The sequence below is a fragment of the Aphidius gifuensis genome, linkage group LG1 (assembly GCF_014905175.1).
Source record: "Aphidius gifuensis isolate YNYX2018 linkage group LG1, ASM1490517v1, whole genome shotgun sequence".
Lineage (NCBI taxonomy): Eukaryota > Metazoa > Arthropoda > Insecta > Hymenoptera > Braconidae > Aphidius > Aphidius gifuensis.
The window spans coordinates 26813417-26834281 of NC_057788.1; the positions used below are offsets into that span (position 1 = coordinate 26813417).

Sequence of the window (20865 nt, forward strand, 5' to 3'; positions counted from 1 at the left end):
TTAGTCTGCATTTATGATGTAATGCTTTTATGACGTATTACGGAAATATATGATGTGGATGGTTTTTTGGTGGTTCGTTGTGTGTATCAAAAAAATAAAAAAAAAAAAAAGCATAAAAAGCTCGAGAGACAACCCTTTCTCATAAAACTTATGGCACCCGTCCGCATTGCTAGCAGTGTTCTGACTTTTAAAAGCTATTTCACTAGCAAAAAAAAAAAAAAACGAACAAACATTTGATATATCAAGTAAATTTTTCAGTAGATTTGAAAATAAAAAAATTTATCTGATGGGTATGTATGTATGTAAATGTATATGTGCTTTTTAAGTATTCACAAATATAACAATTTAATATGTAATTTTTAATAAATTTTTAACGAAGCCAGAATACTGTTAGTATATAATTTTTTGTACAACACGAATATACATATTTAAAAATTGTCCATCAGTATAAAAAATCATGGGACACACCTGTGATTAGGAAAAAAAAAAGGGAAGTTTATTCATTTGCTATGTTGCACTGATGATCACAAGCTAGACACTCCAAGTACTAATGACAAGTACACACGCATATACATTAACATGCACCTCTACTACGTATTTGTTTTAATGAAAAATTATTTAAAAAATTCATACGTTAAAAAAAAAAAAAAATTAAAAATTAATTATTTATTTAAAAATTGATAAAAATAATAAATTATAATTTTTTTTTTTTATTTTTTCAGTCAGTTGGAGTGTTTTTGTTTATATTTATTTTTTTTTTTGACCACTTCAATTGGCAAAGTCAAAAAGTCCATCAACGCGAGTGTTAAAATAAAATAAATAAATAAATCAAAGGAGACAAAAAATAAAATTATTTCTGTTGCACCCAAGGGAATTTTTCAGAAACTAGCTTCATCGAATTCCCGGGAGTTTTACAAATTAATGCTGGGAATGAGGTATAAAAAAGAAAAAAAAAAAAAAATAAGGGTGGTTGGATGGGTGATGAGGAAATTGAGGGAAAGAAAAAGAAGCTAGTTTGTTTTTATAAAAAAAATAAAGAATGATGGAATAAGAGGATGTTGTCGCGCATTAAATACCATCAGCCTACCCAGGAATAGTCACTTTGAAAATGATGATGCAACGAGGTGAAAGCTTCTTCAAGCAAATCCACATCTTTGCACTTCAAAAAGTCTCCGTTTTTCCATACAAACAGGAAGGATGTTTTATTCATTTCATTTTTTTTTTTCGTCATTTTTAATTCATCAACGCGACACCTTCTTGGCCTTGTGGATAAAAACTAGAAAAAAAAAGAAAATTATTAAAATTAAAACATGGAAAAAACTTAAAAGAAAAATAAATGATAAAAAAAATTGAATTTACAGAGACAATTAGTGAAAATTTAAATAAATAATTTAAGAGAAAAAATTAAATTTTTATCTTGAGAGAAATATTTTTATGTATTTAAATATAAAGTGTACATTTATTGAGACATTGTTGATTACAAATACGATATTGACTTTAACGATATCCATCTCAATAAGAGACATTTTTATATCGTCAACGTCGACAAACACCTAGGAATTTTTACACTCGAATTTATGCATGACAAGTACTTTAACCCTCTCACTCAATGTACACAAAACCATTTGTTTTTATACATGTATTTATTTATCGTTAAACTATTTTATCATTGTAAAAGAAAAAAAAAAAAACATGTGATCCAAAGAAAGATCTTTTAAACTTCACACTAGTTTTACGTCTATATATCCAATACTAAAATATTTTATTTCTTTTTCTTTTATTTTTTTTATAGTACTTTTCTTTTTATTATTTTTTTCTTTTTTTTTTATTTGACTCAGGTCAACTCTTAACATTTTTCATCCTTTCTTTTTTCAGTATTTCCAACTGTTTGACAATGGGGTGAATATTATTTTCCCTTTTTCACCTTTGGCTCTGCGTATAGCACTCCAAACCACTTCTACATTGCCCAAGAGATTTTGCTTACCACCTGGGAGTAACTGACCAAAAAAAAAAAAAAGTTCTTCTCTTTATTCCTCGGAATATTTGCCGAAGAATAATCGATAATGATTTTCTTTATTACTAAAAGATTTTTATATAAAAATGACATGGTATTTATTGAATAATGAAATTTATTTTATTTGTTTCAGAAACAACAGGACATTTATCACGTAATTTTATATCAAATTTTCTTCAAGAAAATCCAACACCAGATTCTGGTCCTTATTTTGATATATCTGGACAACAAAATACAACTGGTCTTGTTGGAAAAACAGTACATCTAGTTTGTCGTGTTAAAAATCTTGGAAATTTAACGGTAAGAATATTGCAATAATAATATTTATTTATAGGTACAAAATTATATATAATAGATAAGATTGAGCTGAATGCTGAGAAAGTAGATAACCCTCTGGGCAATTCAACAGTGGTCCCTCAAGTATGTTAGATATAACTTGGTACTGGATTAGTTCTCCTCAGTAAACGCAGTACGATTATATTCGTTATGCAATTAACTGGCAATGCTTTTACTAACTTGACTTATATTGCCTGATTAACCCTAAGAAATCTCACTGGGGCTTTTCAAATTTATTTGATTCACTTGATATTACAATCTACTACTATTGTCTTACATTAATTTCAGGTATTTTATTTTTTTGTTTTTATTCATTTAATTATTTCAAGACGATAAAAAAAAAAATACCAGCCAGGCTTTAATAAAAATAACACTAGAGAAAAATATTAATTTTATTTTTAATTAAAAGATTGTTTGTAATAATAAATTTTTAATATAAAATCTTTTTGTGATATTCAAAGCAAGACGAAGGATATGAGAAACTATCGATTGGTTTACTAACATTTTTTAATATCAAGTCAATAAAATATTCTTTAATTTTTTTTTTAAATTTACAAAATGAAATTTATTCTTTAAAAAATATAAAGTATTTAATAAATAGCAAAGGAATATATGCATTCAAAAGTCGATAAGACGAATTATCACTATTGAATTTTTTTTTTTTCTAGGCCTCAGTAATATTTCATGCAGTAAATATTTGATGATACGAATTTCGATTTGACGAATATGTCAATAAACCGAAGCAAATTCACAATATCATAAATTTATCAGTATTTATTAAACAAATATTTCCCCGAGAATATTACCATCAATATTAATACTCTTAACACAATGATCTATGATCAACAGAATTAAATAAAAAAAAAATTCTGAAACTCATTTTTATTGTCAACTCCTGAGGCAATGAAAACAAACTGATTAAAAAAAAATGAGTCATGTTATTACCTCTGGAATTTTAATACAAAAAAATTAATTAAAAGCAAATTAATAACACTTTAAATAGCTAAAAAATATTTATTAATGAATAACGAGTGTTAAAATCATAAAAGTTTTTTTTTTTTAATCGCAATTGAATTTAGAAAAAGGAAAATACATATATACCAACTAGTAATCTAAACATTATGGTTCAAGATAATTAACTGTGTCACATTATGAACCGTATGTAATTTATAATTATCGGGGTAATTATTGTGACGTGGTTGGACACTCCACAATGAACATTGACCCATCCTCTCTGTGACCGCAATTTAAATGTTAATATATTAATGGAACACGATCCATGACATTGTCTGTGTTGATTCGCTTCGTTCAACCAGAATTTTACACTTGTTATTTGTATCGATAATCAAAAAGAAAAAAAACAAATTAAAAGTCAAATTTATTTTATTTTATAAAATATAAAATTCAACTTTTTAAACTTGTTTTATTTTTTTTTTTTTTTTTTGTTATTAATTTGATTTTTTTTTTGTTTAACTTTAGAAATAAAATAATAATAAAAAGCAAAATATAAATACACTTTTGTTATTAAATAAAATTCAATGTAAAGATTCCAGGTGTTTTTTATGTTAGTTGTTGATCAACATGCATATGGCTCATTTTCCATGCAAAATTCATTGTAATCTCGATCATGTACATAGAAACTACGTGGTTTGAATTTGATATATATCATACAGTACAACGGGATTTAAATTAAGATTTTTTCCTTGAAATATATATGCACAACAAACATTACGAGGCAACTGAACTACTAATAAAAGTAATAAAGATATTTCATTGTAAAAAAAAAAATTTCAACATGGTATAAAAATAATAAATAAAAAATAATAGTAGTAGAAAAAAAAAAAGCATAGAAAATAAAATAAAAAAAAAAAGAATTCTTAATAATATAGTATTAAGCTCATAGAATCAAATAGATTAAAACCTGCAAAGCTTAAAAAAAATTTGTTCGATAAAATATATAAATGAAATTTTTATTTATTTTTTTTTTTAATACGGTTTATCATTTTATAAAGATTAAGGATCTGATTTTTTATTTCATTTTTTTCACATCTACAATGCAATATAGATGGTATAAAAATAAAATAATATAGATAACAGGCTTTTCGAAAAAGAATAATAAATAATAAAAAATAATGAAATAAAATGAGAAAAATGACGAGTAATGTCGGAAGAAGCATAAAAACAAAATATAGAGCTTTTTCTGACGTTATAAAAAATACAAAGTAATTGGCCTACAATAGATTTAACCCAAGATCATAAAATTTGCGGATAAGACATTGGCAAAAGAAAAAAAAAAAATATTCTTACTAAAAAAGTAAGAATACCTTTTTTTTTTTTTCCTCAAATTGTAAAAGTAAAGTTGTGTAAAGTAAATACTTTTTATTTTATTTCGATAAAATTTCTTTTTCAATTTTGAAATAAGTTTTTTTAAATAAAATATATAAACGTTTTATGTTGTTTTTTTGCTTTTTTTAATTTATTTTTTGTATTTTTCAACTTGAAGGTTTCATGGGTAAGACATCGTGACATTCACTTGTTGACTGTTGGAAGATATACGTACACAAGTGACCAACGTTTTGAGGCGTTGCATACACCACATTCCGAAGATTGGATATTGAAAATTCGATATCCACAAAGAAAGGATACTGGAATTTATGAATGTCAAATATCCACAACACCACCAATTGGTTACAAGCTTCATTTAAAAATTGTCGGTAAGTTTATTTATATACTACTATGGTATTTTTATTTAAATCAATTTCTCGTTCACAAATAAATTTAATAATTAAAATACACAATTTTTTTTATATAAAATGCTTATTGAATAAAAAAATATACAATTGACTTTTGAAGTATTATATTGCAAAATTTAATTAAATATATTAATAAGCTTTAACAGTAAAAATAACTGAAAAAAAAAAATTGTATAATATAATAAAAAAAATATATAGTGAATTTTTTTAAAACTCTAGTCACGTGCTCAGCCAATTATCGGGTAGTTAATGAACCTGTCTAAAAGAAAGCATCTTATTTTTTTTTTTTTTTTTCTCAAGTTTTTTTTATTCTAACATCAATTTTTTTATCAGTCTTTTCTATTTTTTTCAACTTTGAAAGAGCATTGAAGAAGCTTTGTACTTTTCTTTGCATTGAGAATTTTCTTCAAGCTTATAAATTTTATTTTTTTTTTAAATAATAAAATATATATAAAAGAAATGTAATATAAGTTTTTTTTTTATTATTTCAATTCAAATATATATTCGAATGTTTAAGAAAAAAATAATAAAAAAATAATAATAAATTATTATCGATTATTTGAATTTTTGGCACTCGATTGCTGTTAAATTGTGCCAAAGCCGAAGAACAAATTGAGCTTTTCCGTCGATTTAGCTCACGTGCATCGACTGTTCGACGAAAAAACGAGCTGCATCACTAACAATTTTTATTTTTTTTTTTTTATATTTTTTACAACTTCCGTAAAACACCCTTTTCTACAACTACTTTTGTTTCATTCCAATTCTTCTATTATTTTTTTACTATTTTATTTTCACGTATTTCACCTTCAAACAACAACTCCAAGCTTTGTATCAATTCCGTGGTTCTTTCAAAGCTTTGCATAGATTTTCTCACAACAAATTTAATGAAAAAAAAAAATATACATATATTTAAATTGTCAAATAAAAAAAAGCGTAAATAAATAAAAATAATATAGTACTAGTTAATAATTATCATACTATTTTTTTTTTATGCTTTACACAATTTGTATTTTTTTTTTTAATTTAAAAATATCAAATTTCTCTCTTTAATTTTCAAAGCTTTTTTTATTATTATTATTTTTTTTTAATAGTCAACTTTTTTATATGTAAAATAATGATGACTTTTTGTGGAATATAATAAAAAAAGAAAAAAAAAAAAAACTATTTTCGAGTATAAAAATAAATTTGACAAATATATGCAGACTTTTGTCATTAGACTGAAATTTTTATAAAGTACGTGGCAAGTACAAAATGAAATTACATCACACTGAATAATTCACGATACTTGTGGACTTGAGTATAGATTCACAGTACAACTTTCAACTGTTAACTTTCTACAAAATGCCACGAAAAGTCATTTTAAATTGGGCGGTTGGCCAAGCATTACTTATTTACATTGGTTTTACACAAATTTCAATTGATTATTTTACAAAATAAAGCTTGACAATTCTCTCGTTGAAAAATTCATTATTATTTTTTTTCTTTTTATTTAAACCATGATGATAACATCACAATCAGCTTACAAGTTCATTTTTAATTGAATGAAAAAAAAGAGTATTATTACAATGAATTAAACAAGCAATATTTATCTAAAGCTTATTATTTTTTTTTATAAATAAAAGTAAAAGAGAATTTAAAATTAGAAAATAAATTTTTCCATGTTAACACATGCTAAGTTCTATTATTATTCCAAGGATATTAAAGTAATAATATATATAGGAACAAAGTAAATTCATTATTCAACACTTTGCACGAATTAAGAAAGAAAAAAAAAAATGAAAAAAATTTACGTTTATAAACTCATTGTAATTTTTTTTGAGAACGATAAAAATAATTGCTCTAAATTTACCATGAAGTAATTTTATTTTTTAATTTTTATTATCCTTTCATGTTGTTGTTGTTGTTGTTGTTGTTGAGAGAAAAAAAGAATTTTTATATTTTTAATTTTTGATGTTCTACATACCGGAAAAAAACGATTACGTGCAAACGATTAGCTGCAAGTTAATGTTGCAATCACGGAGTCTCTTGGAAAAATAACTCAGCTATACCCTTAGACAAGGCTAACAACGAAGCCAACTTTTTGTAATTATATAGTCGTGTGTTTGTTGGTGACCTGAGGTATATCCTTATCATCCTGTGATCTTTGCACAGTACAAAACCTATAATTATTACATCGTGTAATCGAAACACAAAGACAGACATTGTACTTTGAAATTATTATCAAAACATAAAAATAATTGTTAGTTTTACTTGTTACATTTATTATCTTAAAGAGTGACAATGAAATATAAAAATTTATTTATTTTTACAACCATGTCAATCAAAAAGAAAATGACATTGAATTGTCGACACAATTAATTGTTATTTCAATCAACAAGCAACTTGTCAGACTATGAATTTATCAAAAATTCTACAACATGATGTATGATGACAAGAAATTTTTTTATTTCATTTAAAATTATTATTTTTTTTTTAACTATACAATTTTTTTGTTTTTCTCGTTATTTTAAAAATTTGATAAACGATTGTATATATTTAACAATTGTGATTCATATTTATTATTTTTTTTTATTACAATCCAGGTGCGACGAAAAATAGTTATCGTATCGATGCAATTCCAAAAAAGTCGTAAATTTACGTTAATTTATCGAGATCACTGAGGGTTTTCCAATCGGAAACGGGATATGTACATGTATATAGTTATTTTTTTTTTTCATTTCTCTTAGGTAAAAGCTTGAAGGATTAAAAGCTGACCTGGTCGAATGAGATGAATAAGGATAGAAAGATAAAATAGAAAAAGATAGATAAAAAAAAAAAAAAAGACTAGGTGAAAAGTGATCCGGATGAAATAAAGTTTCGTTAGTTCAATATGGCGTTCCCCACCCGTTCAAATGATTTTCAATCCTGGATATCTGCCAAGTTTCCTTCCGCTCGGTTTATCTAAAATAAAGAATTCCATATTGAGAATCTTTCAATAGGTATATATAGTGTAACGATTTTACCTCAAATGCGTATATAGAACACAACTTTTTTCATGCGGAAGACCAGTGTGTCACCAACCTCACTATCACGTACGATAAATTTACTCAAACATTTTTTTTTTTTTTTTTTATTATTATCTGTCGTTTTACAAAAAAAAGAAAAATAATATTTTTTTTCATTATTCCTTATCCTATTTCATTTTATTTCATTTTTTTTTTTTTATTATTATTATGAATTTTTTTTTTTTTTTTACCAATTTTTATCATTACTGCGAATGTAACGAATAAAATTCATTGAATGGCTTCACTGACTTTACAGCTAACTGAATCATGAACCAACGTGATAGGATCGATTTTATTTTTGACAATCAAATTTTTAATTTGATCTACGTTTATACTAACATGACGTAGTAATCATTTGGAATTTAGTTTACGTGTATTTTTTAATAATAATATTTATACTTTAAAGGTGATAACGTGACGGAGGAATCAAACAATACCAATGATCTTTGTTGCTGTTATGGGTTTTTTAGAGGCTTGCGAAATTAAAAAAAAAAAATAGGATTTTGTATTAGGAGAATATAATTAGCAAGGAGGAATTCAATGTTTTATAAAGTTTACCTCTTTTAAAATATAATTCCCTAATAAAATGGATTTTGGTCCGGCGAAATTAAAAGAAAATAAGATTTTGTATTAGGAGAATATAATTAGCAAAGAGGTATTGAATGTTTTATAAAGTTTACCTCTTTTAAAAGATAATTCCCTAATAATATGAATTTTGGTCCGGCGAAATTAAAAGAAAATAGAATTTTGTATTAGGAGAATATAATTAGCAAAGAGGTATTTAATGTTTTATAAAGTTTACCTGTTTTAAAATATAATTCCCTAATAATATAAATTTTGGTCCGGCAAAATTAAAAGAAAATAAGATTTTGTATTAGGAGAATATAATTAGCAAGGAGGTATTTAATGTTTTATAAAGTTTACCTCTTTTAAAATATAATTTCCTGAGAAAATGAATTTCGGTCCGGCGAAATTAAAAAAAAATAGGATTTTGTATTAGAAGAATATAATTAGCAAAGAGGTATATAATGTTTTATAAAGTTTACCTCTTTCAAAATATAATTCCCTAATAAAATGGATTTCGGTCCGGTGAAATTAAAAGAAAAATAGGATTTTGTATTAGGAGAATATAATTAGCAAAGAGGTATTAAATGTTTTATAAAGTTTACCTTTTTCAAAATATAATTCCCTAATAATATAAATTTTGGTCCGGCGAAATTAAAAAAAATAGGATTTTGTATTAGGAGAATATAATTAGCAAGGAGGTATTTAATGTTTTATAAAGTTTACTTCTTTTAAAATATAATTTCTTGATAAAATAAATTATTTATTTTTTTTCAAAGCAATGAAAATCCCGGAAGATTTATGACAATTGTTTCCTTTATATTATTTTTTGTGATAACATTTAGCTCATATAAGTTTTCTATTTTCGTGAAAAATATCTGAAAAAGTGTATTATTCAAAGACATATAAACGTTAAAAGTAAATATAGAGTATGAAATAACAACTGAAAAATAAAAGTAAAAAATAAGAGCTAAAGAAAATTGGGTAGAAGGTATCCTTGGTGGTGGTATCGTGAGAAACTAAAAACATAATCATGGAAATCAACTTGGACGATCCAAAGCTTTTGGCTGCACACCTTTGTATATAATGGTTTTTGTTACGATAGTTAACAAAAGCAAACTGTGCATGTCGACTATTTTCCTATGACACTAATCATTTTAAGAAAATAAATGATAATTTCTAAACTGACCATCAATTGAGCGCTTTAAAAGTCATGCTTTTTACTTCTTCATTTTTTTATTAGCAAAAATAAAGTAAGGTATGATGTTTCATACCAGACGATGTCATGCAAACCATTGTGAATATCACCCTCTTGGATTTCAAAATAACCCCCAATACGTACATGTGTTGTATGCTGTTGAATTTCGTGTCAAAAATACTGATGATTGACGAGGGCATTTTATTCAGGTTACAGAAATACCAATCCATGTTCTATCTTGTCTATAATGGTACTATCATATTCACATATACATTCACAATTCATAAATTGTCTATCAAAATTTTATATATATTTTTTTTAAGAGACAAAAAAATTACTTATACTAATGGTTAATTTTTTTAATTAAAAATTCTTAATTGACAGTTGAAAATCAAATTATAAAAAAATCAGAAATAAATTGATATTTAATAAATTTAAATTATAAAAATTAAATCCTTCAAAATAAATGAAACTAATAAAATATTCCGAATTTAATATTAAAATAATTTTTGTGAGAAATTTTTAATATTTTTCCATCATCAATTTAAATATGAAAGCTTGAATAATAAAAAAAAAAAATTAAATAAACCTATTTTTTAAAACAGAAATAGACAAAATATATATTTATATATTTTTTTGTTATCAAAAGATTACAAGTGTCATATGAGGATTAAATTGACATATGAAAAAAAATAATTGAAAGCTTGTTTGGTAGTAAACTCATGCAATAAAGCCCCAGATATAATAGAAGGCCCATTAAGCGATGACATCAAGAACCTTTCATAGTTGGTTAAACTGGCTTCACAGTTAACACAATATGTGTCAATTTTAATCAATAAATTGATAGACATATTTATCAAAGCAACCTTAATAAAACGAAACATGTCAAAGTATGAAAGATGTTTGTTGCGTTGATGATGATACAGTTGAAAGGTATCTGTTTAATAGGTAAACTATATGAACAAGCGAATCCTTTGGTTGGCTTGAAAATTTATATATGCTGCATGGGTGTGACGATATGGCGTGTAACATATGGGTGGCCATCGTTACACAGTTACCATATCGTCACTATATCCACTCTTGCAGTTCAAACGGACGACCCTTCGTGTATATGACCCTTGATATCTACATTTCGTGGTTGAACTAGAGTTTCCATATACATATATACAACTCACTGTGTATATTACTCAATATGAAATATATTTATATAATTACATATTAATTTACATAAGCCAAAGTTCATGACAACTATATTTAACTTAAATTTATGAACTAATAATAATGTTGGTTTTAATATTTTTATTATTGACATTTTATATACATCATGTGGATGTTAAATAATATTATTAAAAATTCAATTTGTTAGTTTTTTTAAATTAATATTTTGAAAAGTGTATACTTTTGGAAAAAATTCATTTGAGTTATCGAATATATTATATAATATTGAATTAAAAATTTCATATAAAGCATAAAATAGTTTTAAAATTTTTGATGAGATTTATGTTAAATTTTGTGTGAATAATATGACAAAAAATATTTTGAAATCTTTTTTTTTTGTCAAGGTGATTATAGTAAAATATTATGTGAATGTGAAACAAATAAGAAAACAATATAATTTAATTTCCTTGTTTTATTTGTTTGAAAAAAATTTTATAACAGAAAGAATTTATATAGATTTAAAAAATATATTTTTATGTTTTTCATTTGAAACTATAAAAATTCTAGTTAAATATGAACTTGTAAGTGTTTTTTTAACTTTTGAATATGCTTTTTTAAAAAAGGATGCTTTTAAAATTTCAATGGTTGTAGTAATAACATGTTTGTTGATATAAAAAAAATATAATTTTCTTGTTATTTTATTTTTATAATAGAGTTTGTTAAAAAAGCATTGGATCATTGAAGAAAATGTGCTTTTCGTTATTTTATTTTACTATTTTTCTTTTTTTTTTTTTGAGGCAATAATAGAAATGGTCTAATTCAACGAGCAAAGATATATCTTTCGTATCCAATATATTTTTTTTCTGGTATTTTTCGTTTTACCTTTCAGTCAAGCTTTCTGAAAATTGTGCACTGATCTATCGATTTATTCTAAAAATACTGCAAAGCCTTATTATTTTATTTTTTTTCCATAAACGTCTTTTTTTTATGAGTTCTTTTTTTATTATTTTTTACATCTTCATCATTCATCTATAGACTCTTTTTTTTTTTTTGCCTTTTTATTCTATTTTTCTTCAAACTCACATTGTTATACAATTTTTTTTTTTTTACGATAGAAAATAATGAAAAATATCAAACGATACTGAACGAATTTCAAAGCTGAAATGCCTAGACTTATTGCAATTCTAGAATCGTCGACGTGGGAAAAATTAACAATAGCAACTGTCGGATGTTGTTGCTCCGTTACTTGCTGATTTTTTTTTTATAAAATTGGGGTTGGGTTTAGTAGAGCAGCATGCACTTGAATGGAGAAAAAAAAATTACATGTGAATCGTGTTTAAAGTAAATTACAGTGGTTGCTAGGTGTAAAAAAAAAAAAAAATACCATAACAGTAATTTAAAACTAGCAAAAAAAAAAAGAAAACGAATGAATAAATAATTAAATAAATAAATTAATAAAAAATTTGAACGTATTCTCAAAGACTTTATTAACGTTCTAAAATTCGATGAAATTGGATAATTAAGATTATAATGAAAAAAAATAAAATAAAATAATAATGAATCGAAAAGTGAGTCTTTTAAGTTGATCCAATGTTGAAGTGGATCAAAAGACTGCTTTAATGTCTTCACGAGTAGAGACTTTCATTTTATGAAACTACCAAGACTAAAATAAAGTGGAAAGCGAGAAATGCTCGTAACTTTGTCCTGGACTTTTTTTTTTACGAACTCTCAAAGGACGACTTTAAAGTTTTTTTATTTTTTTTATTTTTTATTACTCTTTGATTTACTTGTATAAATGTATAAATGTTGATTTTTTTTTTTTCTCTATTTTATTTTATATTTTTCTATGTATTTTAGAACCAATTACGGAAATTGTTGGTGGACCAGATCTTTTTATTAACAAGGGTGGAATAATTAATTTAACTTGTGTTGTATCAATGAATCCTGAGCCGCCAGCAGCAATGATCTGGAGTCATGAGCATCGAGTGAGTTTAAAAAACTTTTATAAATCTCAATAAAAAAAAATATATGAATATGAAAAAAATAAATAACTAAAAATGATCATTTGATGACAAAATGGAAGATTATATGATCATAACTTTGTAAGGTAGTTTCTAGAAAGTTTGTATGGAAAAAAAGTAGATAAGTCGATAGAAGAAATAAAAAATATAAATAAGTAAAAAGTATATAATGTGATAGAGTTAGAGTGTGTGTTGCTTTATACAGATATAAAATGAAGGGGTAGTAAATTGAACTCATGTAGTAAATTTTTTCGATTGAGAATAAGCATGCAATCATGGTAATACAAATTCAAAATATTCCAGAGCTAAAAGTATATTCCATGGTTCATATAGATGCAACAATTTTTCATTCTTAAAGTTTTATTTATTGTCCAGATAAAAATTGCATGTTGTGTTGTATCATAACATATCGAATTTGATACTCAGTAAAATTAATCTTTAAAAATTTTCAATAGAATGAAACAAAATAATACAAAAATAAAAAAACCAATTCTATAAATAATATTTCATTTAAATAATATATATTAAAAAAAGGAAATAAAAATAAATAAATAAAGACTATAAAAGTAGTAACTGTGACAAGACAATATAAAAAAAAATAAGTACCAACATAAAAACATTTATATACATGTTGTTGTCTGACTATTTAAGGAGTATACTACTTAGTTTTATTTTTTTCCATGTAAAAGTCATTAAGATAATGATCTTTATTTTGATTTAAATATTTAATTTAAGTGAGAAATTATTTATTTATATTTTTATTGTTTAAATTAATTATTGTTATAGTTTATTGAAAATTTAAAAATTCATTTATCATCTTTTTTTTATGTTTTAAACAGGCGATCAATTTCGATTCCCCACGCGGAGGTATCAGTCTGGTGACTGAAAAAGGTGAAGTGACATCAAGTCGTCTTCTTATACAAAAAGCAATTCAAAAAGATTCTGGTCTTTACACATGTGCTCCAAGTAATGCAAGTCCTTACACTGTTCGAGTTCATATACTGAATGGTACACACACGTCTTTTTAGATTTAGATTATAAAATAGAAATTTAGAAAGAAAAAAAAGAGCCAAAAGCCTATATATGTTTAAAGGTATTTTCTCGTAACAGTATTTAAGAAATATAAATTGTTTCAGAAGAACACCCAGCTGCAATGCATCATGGTAGAGGATATATTAATTCAGCAACGCTTTTACCCTTTGTACTACTTGTACGAATGATTATTTGGTAACATTTGTGTGAGTGAAAAAGTGTCAACGATCACATGTGCATTGAATTTCGATAATAAAATTGCTAAAAACAATTACTATCAATTTTTAACTAACAAAGTTTAAAGTTAAAAAAAAAACAAATGAATAATTTTAATCTAAAAGAAGAAAGGTTTATTTATAAAATTGGAAAAAAACAATGGATACATCAACCCTCTGTGCCATTTACAATAATACAGTATACAATGATTATAAATAAAGACATTAATTATAGGTAATACAATTATTAACTTTTTTTTCAACTATAAATTGTTGGAAAAAAAAATTAAATATATAATCATGTTATTGAAATATGAAAGAGGAATAAATTAATTGTAAATATTTTTCTGAATTAATTAGTTGAATTAGGGTAAAATTAAAGTTCTATTTCTGTGGTTTTTCACTGTACGAGGTAAGATTAATTGAATATTTGTAAATATAGATTGAAAAAAAGAAAAAAGAATTTTTTGCACATATCAATATTTGAATGAGTGTTTTTTTTTTTAGTGATATGGACGAATGGTTATTTTGTTTTTTTTCTTCTTTTAGTTAACTTGGTATTTGTAAAATTATTATTTATATAACTGTGGTTTGTTGTATACAAAAAATTTCAATGCACTTGTACAGAATGAATTGCAATTTGAGATGGATAAAATAAAGTAAAAAAAAAAATATGTTTAAACGTTAAAGTTTTAGAAACTGAATTTTATATATATATCAAAACTCTGACTGGTAAAACTTGAATATAAAAAATACATTAAAAAATTTTTCTCTGTAAAATTTATGAGTACATGTTTTTTTAAAAAAATAAAAACCAAAAGATAAATATTATGGTTTTGATTTTATTATTTTTTATTTTTATAAAGGGACCAGTTTCTAAAAAAAAAAAAATTTAATTAAATTTAAAATGAACATGATGATTTTTGTTCGAGTGTATAAACTTTTTACTTTAAGCTATACAGTAAAGCAGTTTGATTGATGTGAAAAGTGAAAAAAAAAAATACCAAAAATTGAAAATATTGTTGTTCCCTTATCTTAATATTGTTTTTCAATTGTTTAAAAAATTTTATTGATTTATTATTTGAAAAAATTAATAAATAAACAATCAAATTGATAAGATGTTTTTTTGTGATATAAAAATTGTCTTGTAATAATATAATTCATGTTTAAAACTGAAGACAGACATGAACATTTTTTTTTTTTATTAATCTTTTTGCTTACATTTCAGAAAACTTTATGATTATGTGTAGTCTAAGAATTGTCCAACAAAGAAAAAAAAAACGAAAAGAAATTATTATTTGTGAATTAAGGACGTTGACAGTGTGTCTCACTGTGCTTTGAACGAATCGTAGTAGATACTATGAGAATGCTGGGTACCTCGAATAGATCCCAAGCTTTTTCATTAAGCAAAACGCCTGAAGCTCACTGAGAGGCACTCTAATTGTTTTATGAAAGCACCCGGAGCTAAGTGGAACACGTCTTATAGAAAAGAAAAATAAAAAAAAAAAGAAATGGAAAAAGGTAAGACAACGACTTTTGGTTGAAATTGGTGAAGGGCATTTGTTGTCGTTTTATAAAAGTACCACGTTAAGAACAATGAGAAAAAATAAATAAATATAAAAATTCTACAATTTTCAATTTTCATATTATATTGTGCTTTTATATTCTCTTTCTTTTGCAAAACATTTAAAAGCTTATAACTTTATAAAACCATTACACGCATCACTGGTATGATATTGAAAATGAAAAACGAAATAAAAAAAAAATGTATAATATACGTATCGAATAATTTGAAACTGAATCTAGATGAATCTATCTGTAGACTTTTTTTATTCATTGTTTTTTTCTGTCGCTTTTGTTTAAACGAGATTTCCATTCAATAAGATTTAGGTGGATCTTGATACCAAAGGTCACCTTGGACACTGGTCTGATAAATAGAGAATCCGTTTTTACGTTGAAAGATTTGCGGTGAAGAAACAATTTCTAACATACAAAACAGATATTGTAAATCGATAAATAAAATTACTTTTTCAAACAGTATCTTGTACATTTTTTTTGAATAAAAAAATATACATTTATAAATTTTTTTTAAAAGCATTATAATATATTTTAAATTAATATGATATTTTTAAACATCGATCTCATTGTGATAAAGTTTTTATTTAAAAATCACTGAAAGTTTTAATAAATGTATTTGCGTAGAAAATAAATCAAACGAAAAATAAAATTTTAAATGTTTAGTTAATTTTGCCTTTTCATCTCTTATGATTATTATCAATAGAAAAAAAAAGAGACGGAAAAAGTTAACGACAAGTGGCGTTTTTAGTTCTCAATTATCAATGACACGTGACCAAGTATAAATGTATTTGAAAATCGAATCATTCCTACTGAGTATATATTTCAAGCTACATTGATTACTAAAGTTTTCTTTCTCATTACCGTTAATTAATTCTCAAAAAGTTTAACTTGAAATACTTTTTTATATTATTTTTTTATAATTTTTAAATTTATGACTTTTTACTTTAGTATTTTTCAGTAGATAAAAAACGTATTAGTCGGGCACAGTGGTCGAGTTATTTTGAGGTCAGCCAGTAAAAATTAACTACTAATTTATCATCAATTAAATACTAATTAAATTAAATTTAATAATCATTTTTTTTTTTTAAAGCTTTGATTGATGTACGTGTTCCAATTCAATTTAGCAATTTTTTTTTCTTCTTCTAAATTGCTTGACCTTTTTAAAAATAATTGAAACGATATGTAGTAGTAAAATAATTACTACATTATTTACGTTTAATAATTTTTTACAAGTATCATTTACTTTTGTCTTTTATCTTGTCTTTTATAAAAAAAATACGGGTCATGAGTGGCTACTATTCTTGAATCCGTTGTCTTGGTCGATATCGGTGCTCTGCAGACCTGGACATTCACCACGACTTTCAAATCACCTTTTTCCGTTTGGCTAAATCTTCGATCTACCCTTTTATTTTATTTTTGGTCTTTTTTTATATATCCCTTGGCTAAACCACTACCAGCTCATTGTTCAACCACTGATTTTTCATTCACACTTCTCTTCATCCTATAAAAATACGACTTGTTCAACGAGACGTATCTTTTTCCATTAGTTTGAATTTACAACCAAAACATTTTATTTTGTACAAATGTAAGCAAATATTTTTTTCATTATTTTATTTCATTTATTTTTCTTTTTTTTCCAAGAGAAAGATTTTTTTATTCCTGCATTTGATTTTTTTTATTTTTGAAACTAGTTTTTATTTAAATAATATATTAGAATAGAGTTGTTGAAATATTATAAAATTAAAAAACAATAGTAAAAAACATATGGAACAAGTTGTAAACGTTTAAAATTAATTGTTTAAAATTGTGACAATTTATAGACCCTTCTAAAAACCAACTTATGAAGTTTAGAAATTTATAGCCCTCTTAATCTGTGGTTATACTGGCAAGCTTAATAAATCATATACATGTGTGCTAAAATGAACAAAAATCAGCAACAAAATTGAGCATATAATATTTACTATTCGTGATTGATCGTGTTCATGAATTGTGCTTGTCAAAAAAAAAAATAGAATAAAACTACAAAAATAAAAATCTATAAAATAATATAATAAAAAAAAAAAAAAATTAAATTTATGGATAGTAAAATAATTCGATAAACTATTACCAACTGAATAAAGTTATATGAAATTTTGCTCGTAAAATAATTTAATATTTTCACAAATAATTTCTTTTTTTTGTTAATAGTACGATAATTTTGCATACATGTCACATAGATTTTGAATAAAAGCAAGAACCATATCCATTTGGTTTCTTCTTCATAGCATTTCAAAGTGTTTCACCACGTGTGACCATTTTGCAAGAAGAAGCCATCTAACAAATGGCATCTAACAGCTGGCTCAAGCGAGTGAAAAAGTAAAGCTATAGTCAGCCAAATTGAACGCGCAATTTTGAAGTAGTCTTGAATTTATCGTAGTGGAAAAAAAAAAAAAAGCCATAGACTGTGGTATTCAAAAATTGTGGTTTACTTTTTCACAACAAATGCCATTTGTATAATTAAATTAACATATGGTATTAACATTATCAAAAAGAATAAATGAATAACAACAAAAAAGAAAATACAATTTTTATACTTGAAAATGAATTTTTTTCTTTCTCATTGTTGTTATTAATAATAATGCAAAAATATTAAATTATTTGTTTTAAATCAATTTGTTATTTGTCAATGAAAATGATATATATTTTATATTTACATATTTTTCATGAGGAAACGTATTTGAATAAGCTTCTCTTCAAGTTTTAATTGATTCATTATATATTGAAATTGAAATTTCGACTGACGTGCAATTAATATTGCTGATGTAATTATATACATGCATTTTAACAGCTTCTAATTGGATACAATATTATTATTCAGTTTTGTAATTAGATATTTGATATTGAATATATACTTTGAAATATTATATTAATGTTTTTAACACATTTACCTCATAAACTGGAAGTAAATATTGAGTCACGGTTACTATACATTTTATTTTATCTCAGCTTTTTGTAGTTTCTTTTTTCTTCAATCTTTAATTCTTTTTTTTTTGCTGTTTTGCCCTTTTATTTTTTTGTCAGGGAAAACACGCTTTGGTGCTGCACCACCTCCTCGGGGGCAATTCCTACAGCTTCACAAGTAAAAACACGTTTTATACGAACGGCCCAAAAAAAAAAAAGAAAAAATGTGCTCCCGGGAATCCAGAGCACGTCGATAAAAGAGTTGAAGCACGTCGATGAATCCCAGGAAAGGGCGAACCAGAAAATTCCTTGGGAGACCTCAAATTTAAGATATATTGTCATGCTCATTTTACGACTATTAAGAATTTTATCTTGATCAATAAATACTTATTAAAAATAAACTAAGTATACCATCAAACAATTAATTCAAAGTATTGTTCAATTTTTCTTTTGATTTTTGAAATTTTTCATCACATAAATCTCAATCAAATAGGAAAAAAAAATGAAAAAATACTTATGAAAATTGTATGACATATATTTTGTAAAATTAAAGAAAGAATTCCTAAATTTTCAAGTGATTTCATATCCAAGTATTATTAAATATCATTGAATCATTCGACCATCAAACTAGTGCTTTTTTTTTATGTATATACTCGTCTTTGACTAACGTTAGTTATACGTACGTACATTATACTCGAGTGCACTTTGAATATAGGGGACTTTGATCGTCTATTTTCACCATGATATTATGCTTTCATCATCTTCACATTGCAAATAAATTTATCAACATCAATCGAACATATACGAGTCAATAGATTCGTGAAAATTATTTTTTTGAAAATAAATATCCAATGTAAAAGTGTAAAGTAAACTTGACTAAGTTAAAAATTATCACTCAAAGTTAGTTGTATTTAAATCAACAGAAAAATATGTTAAAATATATACTTGAATTTTTAATTTTTAGTATGTGAAATATATATATTCAAACTGTAATATTAACATTCCTAGAATTGAATGAATGATCAAAGGAATGATAAACGCAACTGGTCAAATTTATAACGCATCAATGATGAGTTGCCACATAAAAAAAAAAAAAAAAAAAACATTTTCAACAGATAGCTAATTATTCAAAAAGCTATAAATTTTATTTTTATTTATTTTTTCTAGTTAAATACTTTATTTACTATTTTCTCGTCTATTTAAAAGTAATTTTATTTTTAGATTTTTTGTTTATTTTTAATTTTAAACCATGCAATTTGATGAATTAAGTAAATGCTGATAAAAAATTTAGATAAATGCGTGAAATAATCAAAAAACAATTCATCATCATCAAGGTGACCTGATAATAAATAGCCAGTTTAACGGACATTTTCAACACATATAAAAACAAAAATAACACATATACATATTAACACAAATAAAAATAAAATACTATATTCATACAGTTAATGTGAAAGTCAACTTTCAGTTCATGCCTTATCTGACACTCGTTACAAAACTATGAGGGAGTGAAAATGAGAGGGTGGTGAAGCTTAAATAAAATAAAGAAAAAAAAGAAATAACGAGAGTGATGATAAGCAAACCTCAACGAGTTTAACCGACCAACGTTGACGAAGCTCATAAGTGGTTATACCTTGATGAAATATTTAATTTCACGACGAGCTTCCGTATGCACTTTGTACGTGACACAACAGTAGGACTTGATGATCTTATAACTCTGAGTATATAATAAAAATAAAAAATAATAACAATACAAAATAATAATAATAATTATTATTATTATGATAACATTTATTCACGTATATTTAACGAACAAAAGCATAAATAATAACTTGTTGATAACCATTTTATACTATTCATCTTAAAACCTTTTAATTTTTTTTTTTTTTTTCTTTTATTATATTTTAATATTCAATTCTTGTTCCAATTTTTATTCTTTGATTTAAAAAAATTTTAAAAGACCGGAAATTTGATGCTTGAATCAACTTGGATCTTTCGATTGGTTTTTTATT

The 20865-nt window shown here is 24.6% G+C and overlaps 1 protein-coding gene across 2 annotated transcripts in view; it reads left to right on the forward strand.

The window, feature by feature from the left end:
• The window catches only part of LOC122858436 (fatty acyl-CoA reductase 1-like), a 34238-nt gene extending 18763 nt beyond the window's left edge, over window positions 1–15475 (forward strand). Inside the window, exons 10-14 of one of the 2 annotated variants that reach the window (XM_044161344.1) lie at window positions 2148–2314; window positions 4854–5064; window positions 12925–13052; window positions 13928–14096; window positions 14225–15475. In XM_044161344.1, the coding sequence (XP_044017279.1) occupies window positions 2148–2314; window positions 4854–5064; window positions 12925–13052; window positions 13928–14096; window positions 14225–14319 (770 nt within the window). In that variant the 3' untranslated portion in view covers window positions 14320–15475. The remainder of the gene's footprint in view (window positions 1–2147; window positions 2315–4853; window positions 5065–12924; window positions 13053–13927; window positions 14097–14224) is intronic. The other variant, XM_044161354.1, reaches the window with a different exon arrangement.
• The last annotated feature ends 5390 nt before the right edge of the window (window positions 15476–20865 follow it).